At 61.2% G+C, this 21,786-nt stretch overlaps 2 protein-coding genes across 2 annotated transcripts; both read right to left on the bottom strand.

Moving 5' to 3' along the window:
* Window positions 1–154: 154 nt before the first annotated feature.
* ENTPD2 (ectonucleoside triphosphate diphosphohydrolase 2) lies at window positions 155–3,485 on the bottom strand. Its single transcript, XM_039224619.1, is given in 9 exon segments — window positions 155–241; window positions 311–417; window positions 420–444; window positions 1,082–1,201; window positions 1,269–1,523; window positions 1,999–2,226; window positions 2,306–2,465; window positions 2,649–2,799; window positions 3,300–3,485. Coding segments are annotated over 9 exon segments (1,281 nt in total). The 5' UTR covers window positions 3,448–3,485.
* A 12,004-nt stretch (window positions 3,486–15,489) lies between these two features.
* On the bottom strand, window positions 15,490–21,786 carry SAPCD2 (suppressor APC domain containing 2). The gene is made up of 6 exons (XM_039224628.1): window positions 21,191–21,786; window positions 18,722–18,834; window positions 18,093–18,239; window positions 17,668–17,775; window positions 17,435–17,557; window positions 15,490–17,361 (listed from the first exon to the last, which is right to left on the bottom strand). Exons 1-6 carry the CDS (start codon window positions 21,735–21,737, stop codon window positions 17,233–17,235), a joined length of 1,167 nt encoding a protein of 388 aa, XP_039080559.1. The 5' UTR covers window positions 21,738–21,786; the 3' UTR covers window positions 15,490–17,232.

Here is a 21,786-nt window from a genome sequence, read left to right as displayed (position 1 = left end):
GGGGAGGGGCAGGAGACCTTGGAGGCCGGAGGAGGCTGCAGCGGGCAGGCAGGGGCTGGATTCGGCTCCCCTCGCCCCGCCCCGGGCCCCCGTGGGCGCGGAGGCGTCGCGGGTGGGGCGCGGCGGGCGGCGGGGAGACGGCACCCGGCCGCCGCTAGATGGCGCCCGTGCGCAGCTGCGGCGGCTCGGCGGGGATCAGGTTGGTCTAGCCGAGCGCCCAGCCGACCGCGGTGTCCCCGGCCTGCGGGCGAGGGGCACGGCCTCAGCCTCCGCCGCCGGGAGGCCCCCCAGCCGCACCGCCAGCTCCTACCCGGCCCTGGAAGGTCACCCCTCGGACGGCGCGCTCGTCGAAGCCGTAGCCGTGGCTCAGCAGCCGCTGCACGAACACGGCCCCCGCGCAGTAGTCGGGCCGGCGGGCCGCTCCCCCGGCGCCCTGGCCTGCAGCTGGGACGGGCGGGGTCCCGGCCCAGGAGGAGGGCTGGCCGGCGGGGGCTGCACCCCTTCCCCCACACACACCCTCGGCCACGGCCAGAAGGGCCGCCCCCGTGGACTGCGCCCTCCAGGAAGAACGGCGTGACCTGTGGAGGCCCCTGCCGCGGGGATGGGCACCCAGGGAGCAGCAGGCTGGCAGCGACCTTGGCTCGTGGCCAGAGGACCAGAAGCCCCAGGCCCTCCGCACGGAGCTTGGGCTGGCCCTTTGTCCCCCGCTTTCCCACCCCCTAAATCTGCCTGAAACCAGACCCAGAGAAGACAGGACGGGGCCTCTGTCGCCACCGGAGCCCACAGACACGGTGCTTCCTCTCGAGGCCTGGCAGACGCCTGATGCTCCGCCTGGGCGCGCACCTCCATCTTCCTTTATCTGTGCCAGTGTCTAACCAGCGGCAGAGCCAGAAGCCTGGACGCTGTCCCCAAAGCCTGGCCCCCCACCCCTAAGCGCGGTTCTTCCTGCTGCAACCAGTCCCCACGCCCTTCACTCCGGGCGCCCTGCTGCCACAGGGCCTTTGCTCCTCCCTCCGTCCTCCACATCTCGCTCTAGGGTCAGGCCTCAGGGAGGCCCTGGAGGAGGGGAAGGAGGCCCCACCTGACCCCACGTCTGGCTGCAGACGGCGCCCACAGCGGCCTCCAGCTGCTGCAAGGTTGTCACCGGAAACCCCATCACAGACCGCAGGAAGTGCACGGTGTAGAAGAAAGCAGAGAAGGCCTGCGAGGGGTGCAGGGTCTCAGCACAGACCCCACATGCTCCAGGGCACCGCAGCCCCTGCACTCACGACGAAGTTGCCAGCCGCTGGAGGCTGGAAGACGCCGTTAAAGGCACATCGGGAGAAGTGGCAGGAGGAGAAATTGAAGAGTCGCAAGACGAGGCCACGGCAGAGGGCAGGGTCGCTGCCCCCCGCCAGGTGGGCCCTGGTGCTGCTGTTGAGGGTCTGCGGCCGCTGGGCCGCGGTGCACGGGGAGTCGTACACGTCCCGGAGCAGCACTTGGGTAGAATAGCCCCTCGGCCAGCAAGGGTGGAAGCCGTGAGTCTGGGGGAATGCAGGGCTGTGAGAGGCCTCGCGCTCGCTCCGAGCTCTGCCCGCTACCCCTGCCCGGGGCCTTTGGGAGGTCTCCCCAGAGGACTTGCCTGTCGAGCCTTTCATAAGTCTCCCCTTGGCAACATCGCTTTCTGCACTCAGGGGCAATCTGTGGCTCCCCTCTGTCTGCTGGACAAACCCCCCCCCCCATGGCCAGGCACTCCAGGCCTTTGGAGACCTGGCCCTGGCCCCCCTTTCTCCCCGGCCAGGCACTCCCCGGGCCCCCCCACCACCACTTGGCTTTGGCCCACACAGGATGCCTCCATTTCTACCCTGCCAGCTGATGAAGGCCCAGCTTTGGTTCCTGTTGCCTAGGGAAGCCTTCCTCAGTCCAGGCTCTGCTGTGGACCCTTGGCTCCCATGTCTCCTCGCCCCCCTCCCTCCAGGAGGGCACAGTGGTGCGGGTGGCCCAGGGTTGCTAGGGCACCTGGAGTGCTCCAGCGAGCAGCCTCCGGAGGACCTGGTCACGGCCATAGCAGAGGAAGCTGTGGGTGTAGACGCGGTAGTGCTGGCCGTAGAGCTGCAGCCGGACCTCATTGGCTGGATCCTCAGCTGGGCTGGCCGTCTTGAAGGTGATCTGTGTGGAGGCGCCCCCCAGGTCCAAGGCCCCCAGCGTCCCCTTCCTTGGCCGGAACCACCGGCCCACCCAGCCATACTGTGGGGAGTGGAGGTTGGGGTCAGCCAGCGGGTGGGTGCCATGGCCCCTGGCTCACTGGGCTGGCCATCGGGCCCACCTTGATGAAGTTCTCCAGCAGGTAGTTGGCTGTCACCCAACCAAACACCCCCTCCTCCTGGCCCGAGAGGATGTGGGCACCACGGAAATCAAAGGGATACTGGGTCATCGTCCGGGTCACAGCCGCGAGGACATTGGCCGAGGCCTCGGGACTGGTCAGGCTGCAACACAGGGAGGACTCTGAGGGGCCTCCTTCCCAGGTGGCCAAGATGCTCCTGCGGGGGCGCATTGGGTGCGGCCGATCGGCCGAGCGCGTCCCAGCCCAGCGCCGCTGCCGAGGGCTTGTGGGGCCCACCCTATGCCGAGGCCCTCGTGGAGACCAGGAGGGTCAGGGGCACACTCACTTGAGCAGGCGCATGCCTGCCGTGGCTCGCAGGTAGAGGGGCGTGCCCACGTGGCTCTCCTTGGGCACGTCTTGCAGCGCCTGGTCCAGGCATTCAGCAAGACTCTGGCCAGCCCTGGAAGGGTCGGCTGCGTAGCTGGAGATGCCCCCTCCTAGAGGGAGACAGGGAGATGGGCCCAAGCCCGCCAGGCAGCCCCTAGGAGAGCCACGGGCCGGAGGGGTGGGACCCTGGGCTCCTAAGCCAGGTGGCAGCTGAGACACACCTTCCCAGCATAAGCCCTCAGAGACAAGGGGCCCACCTGCCTTTGGGCCACCCAGAGTCTCTAAGGCAGCTGCCTGCACATGGGCGTGCCCCCAGGTGCCGGGATAAAGCACTAGGCATTGTCAATCTGGCCTAGCCTCCCAAGGGCCCTGCCTGGGTATGCCAGTCTTGGGCCAGGCAAAGGCCAAACCTCCCGGCCACTACTTGCGGCTCACTTTGTGGAACGCACACTGCTCGTAGCCTCCCCCAGGCCCAGGGTCCCAGGCTCCTTCAGAGGGAGCAGGCCCAGCGGCATCACGCGAAGGGGCCTGACATCAGAGGCTAAGGCCAGAGAGGGCCTGCGAGATCCTACAGTGAGAGCAGTGGGTGCCTCGTGCTCAGGGGCCTTGCCGCGTACGCCGCAGGAGCTGTGTTGGCCCACGATGCCTGTGTCATTCTCCCTGTCTGCAGGCCGCTTGTAGACGAACGTGGATGTGTGTGAAGAGCCAGCGTCCAGGACAATGCCATACTGGGAATGGGGTGGGGGGCCTGAGGCCATGTCCCCCAGCTCCCCGGGTCTCCACCCTACCCCACCCTGTGGCAAGATTGAAACCTTCAGAATAAAGTCCTGGGGCTCAGGCGGCAGGGACCACTGCAGAGACACAACTATTTGGGGAGAGGACGGGGTCAGGGGTCGACAGCCAGGAGCCCTTTTCTCCTCTGACTGCAGGAAGTTTCCTGGCCAGGGCAAGCTGGAGGGTTATGTCAGCGTCAAAGTCCTGGGGCCACCCTCGGACGCTTGCCTGGGGACATGTGCCCAGGCTCCAGGAGAGAAACGCAGCTCAGAAACCCCTGCACCCACTCTTTCTCGTCCTCTCTGGCCTCAGCCCAGCCTCGGGTCGTGGAAGCATGCCTGAGACGCCCCCTCCCTGAGCCTCCAAGCCAGCACCTCTGAGCCGGGACCTGGGCCCCTAAGGGGCCGCACGGGCCTTCCTCTCAGTTCCAAGGGCCAGATTTCCAACAGTGCGAGCTGCGCTGGAGAACACGCGCTCTTGAGCAGAGGAAAGGGGCCGCTCCGGCTCTTCCCCAGCCCTGACCCAGCCGCAGCCCTTGGCTACAGAGCCAACTCCGGCGACAGCCCATCTCGGGCTCCCGGGGCTCAGCGCACCCTCCACCCCCGGCAAAGCTCTCTTCCTGAAAGTCCAATAAAGGGTCAAGGGAGCCGGGGGACCCCCGGAGACTGCAGATCTGGCCTAGCCCACCCCAACCCCTCTAGGAGCAGCCCGCCTGCCCCGCCAGGCGCCCCTCAAGGGCAGCCCCGCACTGTCAGGGCCACGGGGGGGGGGGGGGGGGGGGCGCTGCAAGGGGTTCATCTCCCAAGACCTTACTTTACACCGTTCCAAAGGGGGGGGGGGTTGGGGGGGGGGGGGGGGGGGGGAGCCGGGCCGGGCCGGGGGCACAGGCGCCCAGGGCGGGGCGCGGGCGGCCCCGCCCACCGGCCGCCCGCGAGCGCAGGTGGGAGAAGTCGCGGCTGAATCACCCGCAGCCGCAGCCGCTCCCAGCGCCCCGGGTTGAGGCTATCGCGCCCGCTTCCTGTCCGCCCAGTGCCAAGACTCGCCCCGTCTGACGCGGCCCTGACCCCCGCCCCCTCCCCGGCAGGACCCGGAGGCTCCCCAGCGCCCGGCTGCGCCCCGGCCTGGCCCTGAAGGAAGCCGGCACCGCTGGCGACGATGCGCTTCCCCGCTGGGTCCCGGCCGTGCGCGCCGTGCAGCCAAGGGCCGCCAGGCAGCGGTGCTGACCCAGCCCTAGGCGAGCGGCGCGTAGCTGCAGGGGTCCAGTCAGGCCCTGGGGACATCAAACTGACCACGCTGGGCGTGCCCTTTCAGGTGCTGAGGGCTCGAAGCTGGAGAAGCCAAGCAACATGAGGCCAGCCCTACCCACACAGCCGTAGCACCAGGGTGACAGGTGAGGGCGCAGGCAGAGTAGGGGCAGGGTGGTCACGCTCACAGCGAGCGGAGAAACAAGAACTCGGCTCATGTGGGCCAGGCCCGGTCTCCCGGCTCAGGGCCTGGTCCATCCCCGATGCCCCCTCTGCCAGGGGAGCGGGGTGCCCGGGAGCCTGGACTGTGGAGGGGAGAGGGGAGGGGAGCAGGAGGCAGGGCAAGGAGGTGAGGGAGAAGGTCTCCCAGCCCCCGTTTTCCGCTTACAGGTCCCTGGAGGCTGGCTGGGGTAGGCAAGTGCTCAGGCGGCCCTAGACCTCAGCTCTGCCCTTAACCCCATGATAGCCTGGCCTCTGTGCTTTGACTCCCCACGACCCTGAGTGCCAGCCTAGCCAAGCGTCACCCTTTCCCCGGCCAGGAGCCACCCCCTCCGGGCCCTAGGCAAAACAGCAATTCCGGCACCAAGAATCCCCGCCATGTAACAGCAGGGAGCTGTGTGGCAAGACCACCCCGAGCAAGCGGCAGTGACTGGGGGCAGGGAGGTGGGGGCCCAAAGGGCGGCCTTTGATGGGGGCAGGGTCTGGGCAGCGTCCTGCCTGGCTGGCACTCGCAGGAACAATTGGGCTGAGACGCCGCGTGGGCTGAGGGTCTGGTGTCACAGGCCTGGCAAAGGAGTCTTTCTTTCAGCTCTGGACCCCGACAGCAGAAAGGGTGGGAACCCCAGAGATGGCTCAGCCTCCTCGCAGCCCCGTCTGGCTGGGCCCCAGCAGAGGCTGCGGGTGTGGCCAGCACAGGGCCCCGGCTCTGCCAGCACCCCCTGCCCCCCCCCCCCAGGCCTTTCTTCCACTGGGAAAGCCCAGAGGAGGGAGAGGCCTGTAGATCGGGTTGAAAAGGAAGAGACAAAGGGGGCCCACAGGGAGCCCAGTGCAAGAAAGGGCAGCTGGGGGCGCCTGCAGGCCCCCCCCACCCCGTGCTGCCGCCCCCACCCCTCACTGCTCTCAGCCCAAGCAGGACTCCCTGAGGTCCCGGTTGGTCCTCGGACGGAGGTCCACCGGCCGCGAGAGGGGGGGCCGGGGGAGCGGAGGCCTGGACTCCTGAGCGGAGGGCCCACGGCCTAGGGCCCCGATTAGTCCCGGAAGAGAAGGCGGGCAGGGAGGGGGCCGGGGCAGCCAGGACGGGACGAAGCCTGGGGGTGAGTCTCTGAACAGAAGCAGGCCTGTGACATCCCCCCTTGGTGCAGAGCCGTCCTTCCGGAGTGGAAGGCAGGCTGGGGGGCTGGGAAGAGCGGGGCCCTGGCTGAACCCACCCGAGGGAGGGGCCCCTGGGAGCCTGAGCATGACTGGGGGGAGGAGGCCTCCAGCTGTGCCGCACGTGGCCTGGCCCTGGGTCCTGGCAGAGGAATGCCGTTGCAGAGATGCAGTTAGCTTGCTGCTGAGATCTTGGCTGTGCCTGCCTCAGTCTCCCCGCTGGGAGCCACAGCATCTTACGGCTGAAACCTCTTAACCCGTGAAGGCCCTTCACTCGTCAACCTTAGAAATAAGGTCTGTTTTACTAGCAAAAATGGTTTATTTGGGAATAACAGAGTCACAGTTCAGTATCTTCAAGCTCCAGGAGCACTACAGGCATACCCAGCAGAGAGGAGAGGGTGCTGTTTGATGAGAAGGCAGAGGGCGGGGAGGGTTATTCTGCACCCGAGTCCACTGGGGAAAAGCCAGAGTTCCGAGTGACAGCCCGCGGTGAGTTTCAGGGGGTGGGTTTCTTATAGGGGAGGCTGGGCACATCTTTCCCTGGAGGGCCTGTAAGTCCCGATTCTTCCCGTGATTGGCATTTAGTGCTCTGGCTCCTCTTCCAGACACATCCAGAGTCCACTTTAGTGACGTTTCCCTTCATTAACGTTCACAACTCACTGCTGCCTTTCTTCATGTGCTCATTCAGTCATTCAACAAACACTTGTCTACCAGGGTCTGTGCGTGTACACTCAGCAGGGGGTGCTCCTGAGCTCCATGGTGCGGGCACAGGGGAGTCCCGCCCACCACCTGTCCTGAGGAGAGCAGACTTATCAAAGGGTCCCTGGGAAGGGGGAAAGGCTGACTGTGGCGAGGCGTAGCAGACACACAGAAGAGCAGGTGGGGCATTCACATCCGGCAGGAAGAGTAACAACCCGGGGGGGGGGGGGGGCGGCTCAGCGGTTAAGCATCCGGCTGGTGATCTCCACGCGGGTCTTGATCTCGGGGTCATGGGTTCATGCCCTGCACTGGGCTCCTCCCTGGAGGAGCTTTTTTTAAAAAAAAAAAAAAAAAAAAGAACAGGGAACAGGCACATCGAAGGCCCTTGGTCGTCCCACCCAGAGGAGTCCTTGGATTTTGTGTTTGTTACTCTCCTGTTTCTCTTGATAGTTTTCCGCTTATCGACCCATTTGCATTCATATAAATACGTATATCCCTAAATCAGACCGTCTGCGGCACTTCCCGGTTTGGGGCCGCAGCTTATGCTTATGTGCTGCACAGACGGTTCTGGAACTTGCTTCTTTCACTCACGTGACGTCCACACAGACCTCTGAAGCTGCGGTTGGCTTATTGCGGTCGCCGCTCCGCTTTCTGGCGCGGCTCCCCCGACGGCCGCACGGCATCCGTGAGCAGGGCACGTGGGGGCCTCTGGCTCCGGGCTGCTGTTTTGCGTTTGCACGCATTTCCCTGGGGAGCTTCCTGGGGACACGTGGGCGGTTGTGTGCCTGGTGTGCAGCGTCACCAGCAAACACGACGTTGTTTTCAAGATGACGGCGCCGGGCCAGGCACGGCAGTTTTAGTTCCTCTGCGTCCCCTCGCCGTGCAACCTGTGGGTTTGTGAGAAGCTGGTCAGCTGGGCGTCGGGATTGCAGCCGGGCTTGCGGGCTTCCCAGAGACGGGGCTTCCCGCGTGCTGTGAAGTGGCTGTTCAGCCTCTTCGTCCATTCGCTAGAGATTGTTTCCCTCTCTGTGCTCACTCGCAGGCACCCTTTGTGTGGACTCTGGACGCTCACCCTGGCAGTGAAGCCACGGACACGCATCGCTCCTCTGCCCCCTGGCGTCTGCTCCTGTAGAACTTCCTGTGAATACCAGGGGGTCCTAAGACGGTCTCCTAAGTCGCAGGGGCGCCTGGGGCCTCAGTCGGTTAAGCCTCTGACCCTTGGCTTCGGCTCAGGTCCCGACCTCACGGTCCGTGGGCTCGAGCCCCGCGTCGGGCTCTGTGCTGCCAGCGCGGGGCCGGCCTGGGAGTCTCCCTCTGCCCCTCCCCCACTCACGCTGTCTCCCTCAGAGTAAACGAATAAACTTAGAAACACATCTTTACAAAGAGTTTATTGTTTTGCTGATTGCGAGCCTTTGATCCACCTGGATGTGGCATCCGTGTAGGGTGTGAGGAAAGGGTCCCCGTGCCAGCCTTTCTGCCCTGATGGGCGGGCGTGCGGCCCGGTCCGTCTGCAGACGCAGGTTCTCCTGCGGCTCCGTGCCCACCTGGGCGCTCATTCAGGGAATGCTAGGGTGTCTTTTTTTTTTTTTTTATAGTTTATTTGTTTTTGAGACAGAGAGAGACAGAGCATGAGCGGGGGAGGGTCAGAGAGGGGGGGAGACACAGAATCTGAAGCGGCTCCAGGCTCTGAGCTGTCAGCACAGAGCCCGACGCGGGGCTCGAACCCACGGACCGTGAGGTCATGACCTGAGCCGAAGTCGGACGCTCAACCGACTTAACCGCCCCATAGGGTGTCTTGATCTCTGGGAGGAAAGTCTCCTTTCCCTGTTTCTTTTGCTGGAGCCCCGAGCTCTTCCACAGAAATCTCTCGAATCGGCTTACCACATTCCTTGAAAAACCCTGTCGGTATTTCAACCACAATTTGTCCTGAATCTAAACACCCGTTGTGTGTACGCATTCCTGGCGAATCCTCGCTGGCGCAGCCGGCAGGGGGCGCTCAGCTCACCCCGGGGAGGAGCAGCCCGCACGGACTCCGGGGAAGACTGTCCTTGGGAAGGACGCGTCAGTTCCCGCCCCACCAGGGACAGACCCGCTCCCTGTCTGCAAGCATCCCACCCCTGCGCTCACCAGTGGCCGTCACCCTGACCCCCGGCTTCTCTCCAGTGGACTTGGGTTCAGAGAAGCGCCTCCCAGCTTCCAACTTTTCCATAAAATAGTGTCCTCTCCTTCCTGTGTTGGATACGGCTATAGTTTTCCCAGAGATTGCAAAAGAATGCACAATTTTATTCTTTCTTCCTTCCTTCCTTCCTTCCATGGAGAGTGAGCTCCTGAGCAGCAGAGCGAGGGAATCTCAAGCACGCTCCACACTCCGCACGGAGACCAATGTGGGGTTCGATCCCACGACCCTGGGATCATGATCTGAGCCGAAATCAAGAATCAGATGCTCCGCCAACATCCCAGGCACCCTGTGACAAATTTATTCTCAGGATTAACAATGTGTCTCTGGAATGGGTTAGACTGCGCTTTCTCCTTTCCCTCTTTGGTTTGAATATCCGGGTTATATTGGCATCATCGTAAACCTTTCCTCTGGAAAACTTCGCATGGCATTTGCGTTGTCTGTCCTGTGACTAACGGGTAGAACTTGCCCGTAGAAGCACTCAGGCCTGGAGTTTTCCCTGTGGGTTAAAACCACCATTTCCATTTCTCCCCTGGTTATAGGGCTACACGGGCGTTCTGCTCTTGAGTTAATTTTGTATTTTCCTAGTAGTGTATCCACTTCAGATGGACTTGCATGACTTCTTAGTATCTGCCTAATTCCTGCCGCACAGATCACGATCTCCTTCCGTCGTGTTTCTAGCATTGACGTCCACCCCGTGTTGTATCCTTCACTCGTCTGGCCAGGGGTGTCCCTTCGGTGATGTTCTCTCTGAGGCGTGTTTTCTGTTTCACTGATTTATACTCCAATCCCTTTCATTCTACCTCGAGTGTATTATGTGAACAGGAATGTTAGTGTCTGTTTTGCTTGCCTGTTCCCCAGTGTCAAGAAAAGTAGCAAGTACGTAGTAACTGTTGGCTAAAAGTTATATATAATTTCTTCCTCCCAAATGTTTTGTTATTTATTCTGCTATGTCTCTTTCCAGCTTCTGAAATTCTGAAATTCAATGCCTAGTTCATTACTTACTCCCTTCTTTTCTCCTGATGTAAGTATCTGAGTGTCTGGATACATTTCCCTCTCGTCTATGTTGGCTGCATATTCTTTTTGTTTCCATTTAGGTCCGTTTTTTCACTTTCATTGTAATTTCCTATTTGATACTTGAGCTGCTTAGGTGTGTGTATTTTATTTGTTTTTTTAAATGTTTATTCAGGGGCGCCTGGGTGGCTTAGTCGGTTAAGCGTCCGACTTTCGCTTAGGTCATGATCTCGCGGTTCGTGGGTTCGAGCCCCGCGTCGGGCTCTGTGCTGACTGCCAGCTCGGAGCCTGGAGCCTTTTTCAGAGTCTGTTTCTCCCTCTCTCTCTGACCCTCCCCTGCTCACGCTGTCTCTCTCTCTCTCCTAGAAATAAATAAATATATATTTAAAAAATAAATAAATAAATAAATAAATAAATGTTTATTCATTTTTGAGAGATAGAGAGAGATAGAGAGAGAGAGAGAGAGAAAGTACTAGGGGGGAAGGGGCGGAGACAGAGGGAGACACAGAATCCGAAGCAGCTCCAGGCTCTGAGCTGTCAGCACAGAGCCCGACACGGGGCTCGAACCCACGAACCGCGAGATCATGACCTGAGCTGAAGTCGGACGCTTAACCGACTGAGCCCCCCAGGCGCCCCTAGGTGTGTGTATTTTAATATCCAGAGGCCTGGACTTTTTCTGGTTCCCTTTTTGGTGTTGACTTGGAACTTCCCTGCGTCCCGGTTAGAGCATGTCGCCTGTGTGAGATCCATCTCCGACCATGTTCTTACATTTGTCGCACTGGCTTTTTGGCCCAGTATATGGTCATGAATAGTTACACCTGTTCCACGTGTGCCTGAAGAGAATGTGTGTTCTCCAGGTAGTAAGTGTGTTGACCTAATTCTATCCAAGACATCAAATTATTAGTAATGTTCAAATCTCCTGCAGCCTATCAATGATTAAGGATATATGTTAACATTTCCAACTGTGATGGTAGGGTTATCCGTTTTTCCTTACTGTTCTCACGAGTCTTGACATATATACATTTATATCTTGAGTTAATAGACTTTAGTCCAAATGTGTGTGGAAATGGACACAGACAGCCTCTGTGCGTTTTCCCCAGACGCTAATAATTTCTACAACGACGCAGTAGCAACACCAAGAAATTGATTTGGTGCAGTCTGAAGAGCTCATCTGTTTCTGGTTTTGGTGCTCTTAAAAAAGTTTTTAGGGGGCGCCTGGGTGGCTCAGTTGGTTAAGCGCCGACTTCGGCTCAGGTCATGATCTCACACTTCCTGGGTTCAAGCCCCGCGTCGGGCTCTGTGCTGACAGCTCAGAGCCTGGAGCCTGTTTCAGATTCTGTGTCTCCCTTTCTCTCTGACCCTCCCCTGTTCATGCTGTCTCCGTCTCCCTCAGAAATAAATAAAAAATATTTTTTAAAAAAGAAGTTTTTAGGGGTGCCTGGGTGGCTCAGTCGGTTGAGCGTCTGACTTCAGCTCAGGTCACGATCTCGTGGTTCATGGGTTCGCGCCCCGCATCGGGCTCTGGGCTTGAACCGTGAGAGCATGACCTGAGCTGAAACGGGACAGTTAGCCGACTGAGCCCACAGCCGCCCCTGCGTTTCCCTAGTTTTACCCGCGCTAACTCTCGTGCGTGTGCGTCTGTGTGGCTCTCTGCAGCCATTGCTCACGCAGCCACGTGTAGCCACCTTAGCCAAGAAACTCAGCTGAGCCTTCCCACGAGTCCCTCACACCCCCTCTCTGGCCACGTCCACACGAGATCTCAGCCTCTGTAGCTTCCTTACTTCACATCGTGCATAAGGTCTCCTTCTGAGATTGGCTTTTACCGCTCAGCAACTTCCTTGACATTCACTCACATTGTAGAGCGTAGCAACAGCTCCTTCCTTCGATGGCTGAATCGTATTCCACGGTGTGGATGAACGTAGTTTGTTCAGTCAACCGCCCAGAGAAAGACATTTGTGTGGTTCTAGTTGGGGGCTATTACCAGTAAAGCTGCTGGGAACACGTGTCCCCGCATGAAAATGTCTTCACTTTTCTGGGATAAATGCCCAAGAATGCAGCTGCTGGCTTGCGTGGTGTATTAGGGTGCTTCATATGGGCTACATGTATATATGGTGAAGGAGAGGGAAAGATTTATTTTGAAGAACTGGCTCATGCAATTGTGGCAGCTGGCAAGTCGGAAGTCTGCAGGGCAGGTCAGCAGGCTGCGGGCTGGGGTGGGGGTCAGTGTCGCAGCCTTGAGTTGAGTCCAAAGAGCATCTACAGGCAGAATCTTTTCCTCTTTGGGGGGTCTTACCCTTTCCTCTGAAGGCCTTCAACTGATAACACGTGGCCCACCCACATTATGGAGGATGATCTGCTTTATGTAAATCCTAAACACATCTAATACTTACCTTCACAGCCACATCTAGATAGGTGTTTGACTGAATGAGTGGGCACCATACTCCAGCCGAGTTGACACATAAAATTAACTAACCATCATATATGGTATGTTATTATTATTATTAATATTTTGAGAGACAGAGTGAGAGAGCAAGCATGAGAGGGGGAGGGCCAGAGGGTGAGGGGGGGGGAGAGAGAGAGAGAGAGAGAGAGAGAATTGCAAGCAGGCTCTGTGCTGAGCTTGATCCCATAACCCTGGGATCGTGACCTGAGCTGAAATCAAGAGTCAGACACTCAACCCACTGAGCCACCTGGGTGCCACGTGTCAATTTTAGTCTTAAAAGAAACTACCAAAGTCTTTTCCAGAGTGGCTACGTCATTTGACATTCCCACCATTAACACATGAGCAAGTGTTTCTCCACATCTTCACCAGTGTATGGTGTTATCACTACTTTTAGTTTTAGGTATTCTGATTGGGGCATAACAGCTGAGCTCACTTTAGTGGTTTTAGGTTTTAATATTTATTTTTGAGAGAGAAAGAGAGAGAGCAAGACAGAGCATGAGCGGGGGGGGGGGGGGGGTGTGCAGAGAGAGAGGGAGACACAGAATCTGAAGCAGCTCCAGGCTCCGAGCCGTCAGCACAGAGCCCGACGCAGGGCGCGAACCCACAGACCACAAGACTGTGACCTGAACTGAGGTCAGATGCCCAGCCGACTGAGACACCAGGCGCCCCTCACTGTAGTTGTTTTAATTTGCAGGTATCTCACGGCTAATCGCAATGAACACCCTCTCACGTACCTACGTGCCGTCTGCAGATCTTGAGTGAAAGGTCTGCATCTTTTGCAGCTCACGGGGCGATGGTAAGTGGAGGCTTGTTCTGGTTCGCTGCTAATTTAAGCTTTTCATCATTAGGGAGCTGCTCTCTGCGTCACTAGCAATGTCTTTTGCTTTAAAATCTGTTTTGTTTTATATTAATACAACCACTCAAGCTTTTCTCTCTCTCTCTCTCGATGCCATATTTTAGGTCTGTCTCTTAAAACAGCTGAGTTTCTAAAACTCCAACCTGAATTAGAGTTTAATCCATTCATCTATGTTGTGATTGCAATGCAGCTCCGTCCCCTTACTGTGTTTGGGGGTTTTTTGCTTTTTCTTAAAGGTCTAACTTCTTTTCCCTTTTCTCTCCCCATCCCCTGCCTCTCCCTTCGTGTGAAGGCGCCACCATGGAGCCGCTGTGGCACCGGGCCCTCCTGGTTATTTCAAGACACATTTAATAAAATTCAAAGTGGGTACCTTGTCCCTTCTTACGCACAGCTCAAGCACTGCCGACCGCCTCAGCCGCCGCCTTCCCCGCGCCGGGCAGACGGGGTCTGTCCCCCCCCCCAAACTAGCGTCACTACTACTGTATATAGTCCAGGCTTGCTTAGACTTCACTATGCATTTGGGTTGGTTTAAACATACGTGCTTGGGGGCGCCTGGGGGGCTCAGTCGGTTAAGCGTCCGACTTCGGCTCAGGTCATGATCTTGCGGTTCGTGGGTTCGAGCCCCACGTCGGGCTCTGTGCTGACGGCTCAGAGCCTGGAGCTGCTTCAGATTCTGTCTCCCTCCCTCTCTGACCCTCCCCCACCCCGCTCACGCTGTCTCTCTCTCCTAGAAATAAATTAAAAAAAAAAAACATTTATGCACGTATAGGAGGATTAGGAGGAACTTAACTGTGGAGCGAGGGGGAGAAGAAGGGGGAAATGGTGGGGGAAAGGGAGGGAGGCAAACCATGAGAGACTCTTGACTGCTGAGAAACAAACTGAGGGCTGATGGATATGGGGGGTGAGGGGGGGATGGGCATGGAGGCGGGCACTTGTGGGGATGAGCACTGGGTGTTATGTGGAAACCAATTTGACAATAAACTATTTGTAATTAAAAAAACATTAAAAAAGTAAATAAATAAAAAACATACGTGCTTGTTATTTTGTTCTTCCTTGGAAAGGCGGTGATTCTGCCCACAGCCCTTGAGTAAGGACTGGACCGAGAGCTGGCTTCCAGGGGACAGACGCGAGCCTCTGACTCAGGGGCTCCGGAGCCGGGTCCTCACGGCTGCTGCTCTTGGGTCTCTGCTCTGGAAACCCGCCGCAGGGCTGGGAGGGCGGCCCCAGCACACGTGGGCGCCGTGGCCCCGAGCCTCCAGGCCAGGACCGGCCAGCACAACCGCTCCCGAGTTCCTCGCCCACCGAAACGGCGAGAAACCAGCTACTGATTGGGGGGCTCAGCTGGTTAAGACTCGGGTTCAGCTCAGGTCACGATCTCACAGTTCATGAGTTCAAGCCCCGCATGGGGCTCTGATGGTGCAGAGCCTGCTTGGGATTTTCTCTCTCCCTCTCTCTCTGCCCCTCCCCTGCTCGTGCTTGTTCTTTCTCTCAAAATAAACATTTAAAATAAAATAACTCTTGCTTTAAATCACTGAGCTCTGTGTTAATTTCGTCCAGAAGCAGTAGAGAATTCATCCTTATTCAGGATTCCTTCTGGACTTGGGCCTTTTTTCTGAAGTCCTTCCTCCAGATTCTCCTTCAGCCAAGTCCTATTGGTGGCGAGCTCTCCATTTTTTTTAAAAATGTTTTTATTTTGTCCTCATTCCTGAGTTTCTCTGGGTCTGGCCTTGGAGGTTAGTAATTACACATCTTGGCCGTCAGAGCCGCCAGGCTCCATCTCTGCCGCCGGGGCCCCTGGAGGCCGCTGCTTTCATCTCTGGGTCCCTCGTGATCTTGTGAGAGAAAACGTGCGTTCCTCCTCACTCAGCCTGGCCAGCAGTTGTTGGAATTTCTGGACCCGGAGACTGAGGTTTTTAGACAATTCTGGGAAACTCGAAGCTAGTTTATCTTCACACATCGCACCTCCTTCCTCGTCCCTTTTGGGAAATGCAAACGGATGGGTGAGCCTCTCCGTCTGCCCGTCAGGACGCCCCTCGCTTGTGCTTCTGGTGTCTCGGGGTCATTTCCGAAGCTCGTTTTTCACTAACATTTTCATCTCAAGTTTAGCCCATTTGAATTTCAATTTATATTTTTCTAGAAGTTTCTCTTTTTAAGCATTATCGCCCATCATCATAGACTATACTGTCACAGAATAAGAATGTACAAAGACTCTTCCTTGTTCGTATTTTCAAGAATCTTTTTTATTTCTTTAGACGTATAAAAATCATCTTATATTTTGATAATTCCACTGTCTGAACGGTCTACAGAATCAGTTTCTGCGGGCCCGTGGGGGACGCTCTCCTCACGGTGTTTGCCAAAAAATCTACCTTGGAGAGGCTCATTTTCCTCGGAGTTTGAGCTCCGTGAAACCCTTCCGGCCAGGCGAGGTTATGTCGTCCGGGACGGGGATCCTCCGTCAGGGACAGTGTCTCACCACCACTGCCCGACGGGACAGTTGTCAGTGTGACACTCCCAAGGAGGTCAGCGTCACACGGGCAGGGACAGCCCCTCCCCCCTCGACTCACTCGGCCCCAAATGTCACCAGTGCTTTGCTGCAGAACAGGTGTGCCTTCTGCCAGCAGCCGAGGACCACTCAACTTCTCCCCCGGGGGGTCTAGCGCCCCACAGGCAGCCTGACGGCACACGGCAGAGAGCACGTGTGTGTTCACTCCGCACGGAGCCCCGAGGACAAGGGGGTCCTATCCCTGAGCTGCCTGCTGACTCCACACTCCCCTGTGGCTGAAGGGGCACATTCTGTGGAAGGTCTCCCGCTTCCTGAGCTGTGTGAAGGCAGAACAGGGGACGCGGAGCCTCCGGGCTGGCAGGCACCCCAGAGGTCACTGCTGCCGAGCCTGCCCCCCCGCAGGCCTCCGGGCGGTCCTTCACTCCATCCCGGAGGGCTGCAAGCCAGGGGAAGTGGGGGGGGGAAGGGGGTTCCACCAGATGCAACAGCATTTGCAAACCAGAGGGGGGAGGCTGACTGTCCAGCCTTGAATCACGTGGGGTAGGTCCTGGTGGGGGTGCTTGGCCTAGGAGGAGCCTTGGGGCACGTCCAGGAGGCCACATCCCTCCTGGGGACAGGGCCCTCCCCAGGGCAGGGTCACACCGGAGCGACCCCGGTGACCAGTCCTGCCCTGACCGGGGTGTCCGGTGGGCCCAAGACCCAGAGCCTGGGTCACGGGTTTCGCTGTGGGGCTCAGTCTTGGCAAGGAGTGACAGCTAACCCAAGGTGTTTTAGGGTCTGGGGTCTGTGAGGAGGGGGAGGCAGGCCAACTTTGGCCCAGACATCAACTCTGATCGCTCTCCCCCAGGATCAGACACAGGCCGACCCCCCGGCTAGAAACCACCCCTCATCTCCTCCACGTGCCCCCGGCTGAAGGGCAGACACCCCTAGGCCTGGGGCTCCTGTGCCCAATCACCTGTTGGGCCCCCAGCTGCTCCAGTCCACCTCAGGGACCCTGACTCAGACCCCCGCCCACCACCCCAGCGGCGGCTCCAATGTGGCTCTTGGCTGCTGTGTGTGAGGCGCCCTCTGCTGGCTGCGGTCGGAAGTGCAGCCTAGGGGTGACCACTATCTTTCGCCGGAGACCCCAGGTCAGAGAGGACAGGCCTGCCACAGAGCCCGCCAGCCCAGGGCTGCCTGAGACCCGGTAAACCTGAGGAGGAGCCCCCACTGTCCACTGACGGCGGCAGGAGCAGCTTCAGGCTGTATTAGCATGATGGAGCCCCCCCAGCTGAGCCCCTCCCCTGAGTCTGGGACCTAATCCGTATCTGGACCACAGCCTGGCTGCTGGGCGGGGGGCCTGGGGGTGCCCAGGCTGGAGGAGAGGGAGAAACCCATGTCCAGGCCAGTCAGGTGGCCTTCAGCCAAGTGAGGCTCAAGGAGGTGACTGCCAGGCCAGGTCCCAGGAGCCCCGTGGCCGTGGCCAGCTAGATGAAGGTGGAGTCCAAGGGCCCAGCATCCTGCGGGCTGAGGGCGCGCGCCTCAAACAGCTGCTTGATGAGGGCCGATTTCTCCTGCTCCAGCTGCGTGATGCGCTCGCTCTTGCTGGTCACCTCCTGGGCAGGCGGGAGGTGGGTCAGGGCCCATCAGGCCTCCAGCCCCCACCCTGCGCCCCTCCCCACACCTCACCTGCGTGAGGAGCCGGTTCTGCTCTTTCAGCATCAGGATGGTCTGCTGTTGCCGGCCCGGGGCTGACGGTGAGGCGGGGGCCGGGGCCAGGCACGGGGCCCCCGAGGACGATGAGGGCAGAGCCTATGGGAGGCCACGGTCAGGCAGGCCTCGCCTCCGGGACGAGGGGGAGGGGGCGCGCCAAGACGGGCAGGGGCCCCAGGTGGGCGCTGGGTGGTCTGGGGGACACTCACCCTCCCGCCGCAGGCTGCAGACAACAGCTCCCCCAGGCACCGGGCCACCTCCTGGACCTTGGGCAGCAGCCGGCCCAGTGGGAGGGGGCTCGCCTCCGGCCCAGAGTCCTGAGAGGAAGGCAGAAAAGGAGGTCAGAGAGCAGGATCTGCCACCGTGCCTGGGGGAGTCCTCACTCATCTCCCAAATTACTGCCCCAGCAGAGAGGGGCCCATGGGAGCTGGTGGTCACCCGCTCTGGGGCATCGTGTGTCCTAGGGGACACACAGTGTGTGTGGGGGGGTCCCCGGCACCCTGGGAGGAGGGATGGCCCATGTGTCCTGGAACAGGGCAGTCCAGGGTCTGCCTGGGGTTAGGGGTGGCTCCTGCGTGACGGGGAGGGCCCCTCCGTCCAGGGACAGGGCCGCCTGGGCCGCCTCGTCACTCACCGCACGGGCGCTGCTCTGGCCCAGGCGGCACTGCCGCTCCTGCACGCGCCGCAGCTGCTGCTGGTACCAGTCGCGTCCGCGAGCCATCATCTCCAGCCCCTGGAGCAGCACCTCCTTCTCCTGCTCCAGCTCCTTCATCTGCTTCAGCTGCACATGCAAGTGAGCACCCACACGCGAGTGAGCACCCGCACGGCACACACGCCTGTACGCGTGCGAGTGCTGCGCGTGCCCGCGCTGGGAAGCCCCTCCCCGCTTCTCCTCCTGCAGGCGGGGCGGGAGGGGGGGCTTCCCCGGGGGAACACGGGCAACGCCCCCAACTCAGCAGCTTCCGAGCTTCGGGAAGCAGGCTGGTGCGGGCAGCTGGGGGGGGGGGGCAGGCCCGCTGTGTGGTGCCCCGAGGCCGCCTTCTCCCCAAAGGGCTGCTTCATCTGGCCTAGAGCCGTGTCTCACGTGGATTCAAGCCCAGCCGTGGGGACAAACGTTTATAATTAACTGACATTCCAGCCACAGGTCCCCCAGAACCCAGCCTTGACTGCCACCTCCAGGCAGAGGGGTGGTCCAGCCGACCAAGCGTGGGGGCCAAGTCCTAGCCCAGGCCGGGTGGAGATTCCCCCAGAGCCCCCACTCACCAGGTCACAGTCCACGCCGTTGGTGATGGTGTGCCTCCGACGTTCCCCTCGGGCACGGGGCGCCCGGTGGGCATCGCCCAGGCCTAGCTCCCGGGCCCTGCAGGCTACTGCACCTGCCGCAGAGGGGAAAGACCTGGCTCACTGCCAGCCTGCCTAGTCAAGCCCAACGCCCCCCACCCTGAAGCCTGGCGGTGCAGAGCTGCGTGTCCAGCCTTACGTGTCCCTGGGGTCATGGGGAACTCAGAGCCTCTGCATGGACCCTCCCCATCTCAACCCATCCTGGGGACATGGGCAACGGCCCAGCGCGGCACACAACCTGGCCTCTGCCTGGTTAGGGCTGGTTACCCGCTCGATCCCCACCAGCTCCCCTCACCCCTCCTTTGGGGAGGGCTGTGTGGCCACTGAGGCTGCACACACAACACAGATGCGTGTGCCACACTCGTGCCCCAGCACGAGCGCCCTGGGGCAGGGGCTTTACCCGGTTCTTCTCAGCACTCGTGGTGCCCAGGGCACTTCAAGCACACTGCAGGGGCCCATGGGCTGCTAAGTATGGGGAGACTGAGCAGGCCTCTGGTCATCCCTGCTTCCCCCTCCTGGTCGGCCAGGGCTTTTAGGGGCGACAGTTGGTGCAGGCAAAACGCGAGGGCATGCGTCACCTGGACCTAACTTTTCCCAGGAAGGATAAAACACCACGTTGGGCCGACACCTGCCACACCTGGCAGTAACAGGGGCTCCACCTGCAGCAGGGTGTGCTTGGCAGTGAAAGGCCAGCAGGGCCAGCTGACTTCCCTGGGGGAGGGGAGCATGTGCAGGGCAACCCAAGAGGGGCGGAGCGGGGTGCAGGTGTGGAGGCGGTCACCCTCCCCTGGCTCCAGAACCCTGTTCCCCCACACCAGGCTCAGCCTCACAGGCCACGCCCCCGGCCCTGGGAGGGGACACGTCCACAGGGCCGCCACCAGGTCTCTACAGGCAGACAGGCTCTGAGCCAGCCCAGAGCTCGCGTCCCAACCTGCCCGTGCTGCATGGCTGGCACAGAACACGCAGCAGAGGGAGGCTGGAGGGCGCGGTGCGGGGGCAGCTCCCGATTCCTGGATGGCAGCATGGCGGATGTGCAGGGTGGCCGGCAGGCGGACGCAGCCCTGTCCCCATCTGGGCCTGAGCTAGCAGCCTGTACCCACAGGGCCAGGGCAGGCTCCCCCAGGGGAGAGGGGAGGGGCCCCTGGGTCTCTGGAGTGGGGGCCTCTGTGAATATGGGGGCTTTCTCTTCCTGGGAAGCTGGGGGGCCTTGGAGCTCCAGAACGCGCCGTGCCTCTTGTCTGGGTCTCTGCCTGGAAGAGGTGACAGCGGGAGCCTGGCCTGAGACTAACGCTGCCCACAGGGGTCAGGCACCCGGGCTGCAGTCCGAGGCCTCCCAACCCCAGTCCCACAGCCGACTGTCAACTACGAGCAGCCACAGGGATGGCGCTGGCCCTGCGCTGAGTGCCCCCTGCCTGCCCACACCACAGGGACAGCGTGCTTGGCAGTGAGGAAGGGGAGGCAGCCTGGGGTGGGCTGCTGGACGGCTGCACCAAGGAGGCCAGGAGCCACTGTGGCTCCAAGCCCAGTTATGAGGCTGGGGGATATGGGCAAGGCTGGGGCGGAGGTCCCATGAAGCCAGCAAAGTGGTGAAGGCATAGAAAGGGCTGGCTGTGGCCATGGTGGCGGGTGGGGGTGGGGGAGCACAGGGGCAGGCGGAATGGGCTGAGGGGTCTGGACCCTGCCCTCAGCCATAAGGCAGGTGCTATTCCCAGGGAAGACACTGGAGGGGCCCACAGGGGAGCCGTTCAGCCGCCTCCTGTCACTGCCAACTGAACCGGAAGCCAGGCAGGGAGCTCGCAGGCCATCCCCAGTGGCTGCGCCTGGGTCTCTCCCTGGTGTCACCCCTGAAGGCCTTGAAGATTGGGCTGGAGACCCACCCACCGCTTTCCTCCTCCTGCGTCACCTCCCACCTGTCCTGGCCTCATGGTGGAGGCAGCAGGTCCCGCAGCCTCAGCGGAGCTGCCAGACTGAGAACCTAAAAGGGCAGGGAGGCCCCTCTCTCCTCCGCACTGGAGAACTGCCTCGGCAGCTGTCACAGGTGCCGCCGAGGGCCTGTGTCCCCACGTGTGCGGCGGGGGGATCCTCAGCGCCCAGCTCAGGCCTGCACAGCGGCTTCCGGGCGGGGTCTGCGGACTCACCCGCCAGCCCCGGGCCCGGCAGCCTCCCGCGGTGGCGGCGGAGGGGCTGGCCCGCCTCCCGGCCCCCGAGCACACCGGGAAGCCGGGAACCAGGAGGCTCTCACTTGCAGGCGCCCCCGGCTCCCGGGCCCGGGCAGAGCAGCTCGCCCCCGCCCTCGCCCGCCGCGCTTGTCTGGCTCCTGGCCGGAGGCGCGGGTCTCGGGGGCGGCAGGGGGCGGCTACGAGGCGGGGCTGGAGGCCGCCCCGCACTCACCCGCGTCCGCGCTCGGGCTCCGCTCCAGCGCCGCGCCCTGGGGCCGCTCGGGTTCCGCGGGACCGGGCGCTGCCTCTGCGGGGCCGCACAGCTTCTCTAGGCTCCGGGCCGCGCCGCCGGGCGGGGGCCGCGCCCCCGGGGGCAGGGGCTTCCTCTCCAGCAGCGTCCGCGGCTCGTCGGCCGGCGCGAACGCCAGGCGCGGCGGCGGCGGCGGCTGACCCCCCGGCCGCACCGGGCCGCCTCCCCGCGGGCCGCCGTCGGCGCCCGGCAGCGAGGTCCGCAGGCCGGCCACGAAGCGCTCGAAGGTCAGGTAGCCGCTGGCCGGCGCGGCGCGGCGCAGACCCTCCAGCACGCCGCGGGGCAGCTCGCGCGCGTCGGCGCCCTGCCAGCGGGACTCGATCTCGCGCAGGTGCACGCAGCCGCGCCGCCGGTCGTCCAGGATGTCGAACAGCGTGCGCAGACTCTGCAGGAAGGCGCGCGGCAGCCCCTCGGTGCCCGGCGCGGCGGGCGGCCCGCGGCCCGGCTCGGCCATCGCGGCTCCGGCCATGGGCAGCCGCCAGCGGGCTGCGTCCGGAGCGCGGTCCCCGCGCGGCCCG

The sequence above is a fragment of the Hyaena hyaena genome, unplaced genomic scaffold, assembly GCF_003009895.1.
Source record: "Hyaena hyaena isolate Hyena2069 unplaced genomic scaffold, ASM300989v1 scaffold_1692, whole genome shotgun sequence".
NCBI lineage: Eukaryota > Metazoa > Chordata > Mammalia > Carnivora > Hyaenidae > Hyaena > Hyaena hyaena.
This window is presented reverse-complemented; position numbering and strand designations above follow the sequence as displayed.